General features: G+C 42.3%; 1 protein-coding gene across 2 annotated transcripts; it reads left to right on the top strand.

Moving 5' to 3' along the window:
• Nucleotides 1-7,940, top strand: LOC139384159 (spermatogenesis-associated protein 7 homolog). 2 transcript variants are annotated; one of them, XM_071128856.1, is made up of 12 exons: nt 1-143; nt 3,837-3,908; nt 4,041-4,130; nt 4,236-4,283; nt 4,380-4,516; nt 4,691-5,145; nt 5,387-5,435; nt 6,064-6,191; nt 6,292-6,342; nt 6,525-6,602; nt 7,025-7,082; nt 7,245-7,940. In XM_071128856.1, exons 1-12 carry the CDS (start codon nt 104-106, stop codon nt 7,830-7,832), a joined length of 1,794 nt encoding a protein of 597 aa, XP_070984957.1. In that variant the 5' UTR covers nt 1-103; the 3' UTR covers nt 7,833-7,940. The 2 variants fall into 2 exon arrangements, with proteins under 2 accessions (XP_070984957.1, XP_070984958.1); XM_071128857.1 differs by lacking the exons at nt 1-143; nt 3,837-3,908 and having other exon boundaries at nt 4,041-4,114.

Raw genomic sequence — 7,940 nt, 5'->3', positions numbered from 1 at the left:
GTTAGCTCGACTCCAGAAATGTGAGGGTTTAAAATATGTAAATCCATAACCTAGCACTTGGTAAATCAACCTATACACAATTGATCTACCTGAAGAACTTGGTATGAGCATGGGATACACCGAGTATATGGATCCAAAAAGAGGTTGGTAGATACGGTTTGCTAGCTAACGTTAGTTTACTAACCGTTAGCTAACCACATGTTAGCAAAGGTTCTCTGAAATGTGCTCATGTTTACTTCAACAAGTCACAAGTTTACGGTTAGACAAGGCAAGTAACGTTAGTCATGTCACAAGTGTATGGCAAAACTGTAACTATCAAATTGTGTTGGCTACTTTTAGCTGCATGGCGATTTATTATGTAAAGCTGGCTAGTTAGCTCGATAGCTAATTTAACAAGGCAAATGAAATTGGATGCGCTACCTAGCTAACCAGGTTAGATAGGGCATATTCAGTAACGTTAATTGTTAGCTAAATATTTTAACTACAGTGCCATAGTGTGCTTAGGTTACACGATTACTTTTTTATTTATTTTTTATCTAGGTCAATATAGACCTGAACTGGGTAGGCTACATACACGCCAAACAGAGATACCAAAAAAATATATAGCTTAGTTTTATAACAAATAAACTAGCTAGTTAAAATGTACAAGCTTAGCTGTATGCTGGCAGGCTTGGACTGCCACAAAAAGTTGTTTACATGTTTAGTCTCAAAACTCTCAGTACAACAGGTCTGCTACAATAATTTAGTGGTTACATGCTATATTAATTTATCAACCAGCAGCTCTGCCTTGTTTCCCTTTCTGTCCTCTGGCAGGAAATGCACCACCATAGGAAACCGGAGGTGGAGGATGTGTACCTGCTGCAACCAATCCGAGCATACAAACTATTATTTCAAACGGACCAATAACCTCACAGTTCCAAATCACTGAATACCATCATTCACTTAATTGAGGCTCCTCCACCCTCTTACCCTAAACTAGCTAGATCTTATTTATTTGATAAAAGTTTTTCCGAGAGAGACTTACATGGTTATGAAGGCGTCACGCCAGGGGGCTTTCTAAAATCCTGTATGGGAAAAATTTTAACAATTTTCCCTGTTTGATCTCTAGGTTTTATGGGTATTATCACACCTCCACTGTGGGGCTCTATAGCAGGTGCAGTGAAAATCATTCATTTAAATATTTTAATTTAACCTTTATTTACCTAGGCAAGTCAGTTAAGAACAAGTTCTTATTTACAATGACGGCCTACCAAAAGGCCTCCTGCAGGGACGGGGGCTGGGATTAAAAAATACAAGACAAAACACACATCATGACAAGAGACACCACAACACTACTAAAAGAAGACAACAACACAGCATGGTAACAACACCACATGACAACAACAGGGTAGCTACACAACATGGCAGAAGGACAAAACATGGTAGAAACATTGGGCACAGACAACAGCACAAAGGGCAAGATAGTTGAGACAACAATACTTCACAAGAAGCAGCCACAACTGTCAGTAAGAGTGTCCATGATTGAGTCTTTGAATGAAGAGATGGAGATAAAACTGTCCAGTTTGAGTGTTTTTTGCAGCTGCTGCAAACTGAAAAGAGGAGCGACCCAGGGATGTGTGCACTTTGGGGACCTTTAACAGAATGTGACAGACAGAACGGGTGTTGTATGTAGAGGATGAGGGCTGCAATAGGTATCTCAGATAGGGGGGAGTGAGGCCTAAGAGGGTTTTATCAACCAGTGGGTCTTGCGATGTGTATACAGAGATTATCAGGTTACAGAGGATTATACAGTGCGGTGATGTGTCCTATAAGGAGCATTGGTGGCAAATCTGATGGCCGAATGGTAAAGAACATCTAGCCGCTTGAGAGCACCCTTACCTGCTGATCTTTAAATTACGTCTCCGTAATGTAGCATGGGTAGGATGGTCATCTGAATCAGGGTTATTTTGGCAGCTGGGGTGAAAGAGGAGCGATTACGATAGAGGAAACCAAGTCTAGATTTAGCCTAAGCCTGCAGCTTTGATATGTGCTGAGAGAAGGACAGTGTACCGTCTAGCCATACTCCCAAATACTTGTATGAGGTGACTACCTCAACCTCTAAACCCTCAGAGGTAGTAATCACACCGGTGGGGAGAGGGGCATTCTTCTTACTATACCACATGACCTTTGTTTCAAAGGTGTTCAGAACAAGGTTACGGGTAGAGAAAGCTTGTTGGACACTAAGAAAGCTTTGTCGTAGAGCGTTTAACACAAAACCCGGGGAGGGGCCAGCTGAGTAGAAGACTATCATCTGCATATACATGGATGAGAGAGCTTCCTACTGCCTGATATGCTTACCTTACTAGCTCCTACAGTGCAGTAAAATGTCTAGCGAATACACAAATAATTAAAGAAATCAAGAAATTTCAGAACGAGTCCAATTAACAACCCAAGTAGATACATTCTAAAGAAAGCAGTGTTAGAATCCAGAATATAAATATGTGTGTGATGTGTATAGATGACAGTATATAATTTGGAAAACAAAATGGTATATACAATGGGACTGTAACTGTAAGCGTTTTTGAACACCTGTATCTGCCATTTCCTTTTACATAGTGGCGCAACCAATACACAAGGTGGCGCAGAGCCCCTCTTACATTCTTTGGGGAGAAACCTGCACATTGAGTGAACAACACTATGTGAAGTGAGAGGTGTTCAATGTCTCTATATACATGGGGCATCAGTCTCAAGGTGCAGGGCAGGTAGCTGGCTAGTGATGGCTGTTCAACAGTCTGATTGAGAAGACTCATGAGACCATAGGCTTACTGGTAAAAATGCACGAGGGGGTACTTCAGGGGTACTCCAGGCAGGGCAAAATTCAGTTGTTGGTACCGTAATCGAAAAAGGTAGGGAGCCACAGATGGGAGCAAAGTGAACAGACAGTGGCTTGGGTGGCGGAGGTCCCTAATGATTTTCTTGGCTTTCCTTTGACACTGAGTGCTGTAAATGTCCTGGAGGGCAGGCAACGTGCCCCCGGTGATACGTTGGGCTGACCGCACAACCCTCTGGAGAGACATTCATGCCGACGTAATGCTCTCAATGGGGAACCTGTAGAAGTTTGTGAGGGTCTCAGGGGCCATGCTGAATTTCTTCAGCCGCTTGCGCGGGTGTAGAAAAATGCTTGTGTTTCTAGCTCCAACAGTGCAGTAATATCTAACAAGTACTATCTAACAATTTCACAACAATACACACAACACACACAAATCTAACGTAAAGGAATGGAATTAAAAATATATACATATTTGGACGAGCAATGTTGGAGCGGCGTAGAATAGAATACAGTAAATACTTATGAGATGAGTAATGCAAAATATCTAAACATTATTAAAGTGACCAGTGTTCCATTATTAAAGTGGCCAGTTATTTCAAGTCTATGTATATAGGGCAGCAGCCTCTAAGGTGCTACAGCATTGTCACATAGGTATTCCACTTGTCCAGGTGGGATAGGGAGGTGTGCAGTGCCACAGCAATTGCGTTGTCTGTGGATCTGTTGGGGCAGTATGCAAATTGTAGTGTGTCTAGGGTTTCGTGTAAGGTGGAGGTGATATGGTCCTTGACTAGCCTCTCAAAGGACTTCATGATGACAGAGGTGAATGCTACTGGGCGATAGTGATTTAGTTAATTTACCTTAGCTTGCTTGGGTACGGGAACAATGGTGGACCTCTTGAAGCAGATGGGGACACCAGACTAGGATAGGAAGAGGTTGAATATTACATTACTCCTCTCACTGACTGCTAAGCACTCCTTTAACCAATGTTAAGTAACATTGACTAGCTAACAAACTAATTCACTTTTAGGTAATGCATCGCCTGGCCCAGGCCACAGTCTGACTGGACCACCCAGAGGACAGATGAGTTTAAAAAGCAGACGTAAGTATTAGGCTATAACAATGTGTACAGTGTAATGTATACCTCAACATACAGCTCCACACCACACAGGGGTGATATGTGTTTACTTGCTTCAATCTCCACATTCCGCTCATGTTTGTCTTGGGTTTACAGCGTTCTGCCCTCGGTCGTCGAGCAGACTAACTCAGTGCATTATTCAAGACCATATGGTGTCCCATTATAAAAAGGTATATTCAGCTAAAGGTAAGGGATACAACCGGTGAAGTAAAATAACTTGTGTCCTCTAGAATTTCAATCATATGCTGACTTTGGTTATTGACATAAATATTCTCTTCCAATGTCTTTCAGCTGCCATTGATTCATCAGTACCCAAAAGTATGCTAAGCAGTGTAAAATGTACGTTTTTTACATCTGAAATCACAAAATCGAAATAAATTGCCCATAGGCTATATGATCTGATTTAGTTGATCATTGTTGTGTGTACACTCACAGACAATGACCAGTTACGGCGGGAGCAGTTGAGGAAAGATGCGTCCAGGTCTGATAGACGACCTCAGTCAGCTGGTTCACACTCACAGAGGAGCAGCAGAGCCAACACCAAAGCCTCCTGCCCATCACAAAATACGCAAGTAAGAAGGCACTGCAGTGATTTCTGCATGTAGTTTAGTTATCACCTCATTTTAAATCATTCTTGAAGTGTACACTGGCACTCACACCGTCATTATAAGTGTGTAATATTACATGGAAATAGATGGTAAAGATTATTGTATTGATTTTAATGATGGGTCTCTCTTACCTTTCAGAGTGGAGCAGGTCAAGAAAGTGCCTATTTCTACCTGGGAAGCTCAATGATTTCTACTCCAAGAATCAACACCTCCTTTCACACCAAGCAAATAGTTTACCCGTCCCAAATGGTCGGAGGGTCTGGGAGCCCCCCGCACTTCTTCCACTGTGCATCAGAGTACAGCTATAGGAGCCCAAACTCCCAGAGGCAGCAGCCAGCCCGCTCCACCACAGGTACCCAGAGTAGCTACAAGGCCTTTCAGGACCCTGTCCAGAAGACCTACAGTGGGGACCTGATTCAGAAACACGCCCACCGCTTCACCCAGGACAAGCCCTTCACTCCCAGGACTCTGAAGTCAGACAGCAGGTCCTATCTGTCTCAGTATCGCTACTACACACCTCCTCGCGGTAAACGAGCCCAGGACCAGGAGAGGACCATCCCCAGGCTGACACGGCAGGAGACCTATCATGGAAGGTGACGTGTTTCCCTGTTTGACAGCACAGGTGTCTTATTTTTCTGTTTGTGTGAATGAGGTGAGAGAAAGAGAGAGATGTAGACAGGATGAGAGGGTGATACCATGGAAACATTGGCTAATTAACATCCTTTCATATAGTTGTTTCACCTTTGAACAGGATCTAATAAGATGAGCATGCTCATCATTCGCACACAGCAGCTAGTCCAGACAGTATCCTGAATCCTGTTTCTTTTCCTGCAGCACACGAACCAAGGAATGCTCATCGGCTGAATGGGATGATCAACCCCTGGCAAGTTAGATTAAACCCTTCATCCCTGGAAGAACATATTGCAGTATTATAGGATATAGTCAGGGAAAAAGTGTGGTAGCATTAGTTGATTATATTTGCTGTTATATTGAGAGACAGTAGTGTGAATAGAGGAAGTAGAGGAAGTCTTTCAAGAGCACCTACCACAAATGAAAGACAATGCAAGATCAGCATCCATTACAATTAGGTCTAAGTGGTGTTCGGAAATGCTAAGGAGATGATAGACAAGAAGTAGGATTGGCTGAGAATTGAGACAAATATGATTGATATGGATGCAGTGCCAAGGTCTTGCCATAATACAGGTGGAGATGACTAATCCAGCATCCATCATATTGACAGCCTGGTTTGGCTTGGAGTAGCAAGGAACGGCATCCAATAAAATACTCTTTCAAATTGAGAGAGGTGCATTACACTAGCTGTACTGCAAGGTCAATGTTATTGGAGTGACTATAATATTTCAGTTGCAGAGTCACCAACTCTGGTCTAAATAAGGAAACAAACTCATAAACAATGATCAAATCTAGAGCAGATTATACTTGTAAATATTATACATCTTAATTAAACACATGGAGCCTGATTAAAACTGAATTAATTGATCACTCTATTATAGGGACATGGTACAGAGCATGAGTGGTCGGATGCAGACGATGAGTCCCATACACTGAATCTGTCAGCATTTGGACAACGAAGCAAGGGAAACAAGAGTGTAAGCAGCGATCACTTCCATCCCTCATTCAGGTAATGTTTATACTGGTTTCAGACTATGTGCTGTGGTATTGTACCTGTGCTTCTTGTACACTTTTTTAAAACATATTTTGTCTTGATTGGCTTCTTCCAGGGTTTCACCAGAAGGAATGACATCTCCTATCATGAAGAGGGTGTCTGCAGAGTAAGAACCATGTTTTAACCTTGTCACCTTTAATCACTACTTTTCTATAAAATATAGGAAAAGATGATAGGCTGATATAATAAATTCATGATTACTGCTGAACCCTAGCAGTTCCAAGCAGTCTCACTTATGTAGTTTCCCTGTAAAGTTACCATTCTGACTTACCATTCCTTTCTCTACAGGGAGGAAGAATTTATGTACCTTGAATTTATTGCTGATGTAACAAATGAAATCTTGTCCAGGGGCCTGTACTCTGACAGGTATGTCACTTTTATATGAACTGTTTTTCTCAGGACATGAGACCTTGTAGCTACAGTGTAGCACCGTGTCTGGTATTTATGCTAGGCTATAAATCACAAGTGATGGCCTCGATGATATTCGTAATAATCCCACCTGATGAAACCAGTAATAGGGGGCATGTTAATGTTGCTGCACTGCTCTCTGGCTGCTTTTACACAGGCAGCCAATTCTGATATTTTTTTCACTAATTGGTCTGTTGACCAATCAGGTCAGTTCTGAAAAAGCGCTGCCGTTAAAAGATCTCATGCGATTGGTCAAAAGACCAATTAGTGGGGGACAAATATCAGAATTGGGCTGCCTGTGTAAACGCAGCTTGTGTGTCACTGAATATGAATGTGTTACCTCAAGTAGGTATTCATACCAATTCATTCTCCTTCTAAAGGGTCTTAGAGCGGGTGTTTGAACGTCACGTTGACAAGAATAAACATCTATTGGATGAGGTGGGTGTCTAAACTTGACATGGGCATCTGCACTGGCATCATGTTTTTTACACTAATGCTACATTCAAAATGGCAAAGCGAGAACCAAAAAAAGCTGATATGTTCTGTACTTAAAATTAGAGATGTCAGGGTCATAGTGAACATTTTTTGTTCTTTTTTAAGGACAAAATGTGCCACCTTCTGGAGACTCTGCGCAATGACTTGCAAAGTCCAGCCAACACACCTACCTTTAGTGCAGAGCCTAAGAATGGTGAGGAGACAGAGCTTGGCCTTCTTCATAGTCATCTACAGGGTCTGGAGTCTCTGGACAGAGGAGCACTATCAGAAACCAAAGAGGACAATGACCCTTTTCCCTATGCATTGTTTAACCAGGACAGTGGTGGGCTGGAGAATGTTGTTCCATTGTCAGTGTCCACACCGTTATATGGTAGCCCTCCTAAGAGGACTGACTCTGACAGTCTGCCTGTTGGTTCACCTGATGCTGATGGAGGTGCAGAGGGCCTGGATGAGCACAATCATGACAGGGAAAATGACTTTCCTCCTTCACTTGGTGAAAATACCCCTCTGACCCTTGAGGAGGACCACAATCAAAACCTAGAAGACAATTATGGTGGACTATCCAAAGACCTGGAAGATCTCGAGAGAAATCTGTCCGAGTCATTGCATGTTTCCAATGCACCTAATTCCGCAGGGCCAGTAGTCACTGAGAATATAAACACAGTAGCCTCTTTCAGTGATGATGAGTTCTGATTTTATTAGTATTTTAGGGATGAGTTTTGTAGTCAAAGGAGACTATTTTCGATAACAACAATTTGGTATAGGTTTTTGCATCTTAAATGTGTTTTATAAATGGGAGCT

This window comes from Oncorhynchus clarkii, chromosome 25, assembly GCF_045791955.1.
Source record: "Oncorhynchus clarkii lewisi isolate Uvic-CL-2024 chromosome 25, UVic_Ocla_1.0, whole genome shotgun sequence".
In the NCBI taxonomy this organism is placed as follows: Eukaryota; Metazoa; Chordata; class Actinopteri; order Salmoniformes; family Salmonidae; genus Oncorhynchus; species Oncorhynchus clarkii.
The sequence above is the reverse complement of the archived record's forward strand: the minus strand, read 5'-3'. Positions and strand labels throughout refer to the sequence as shown.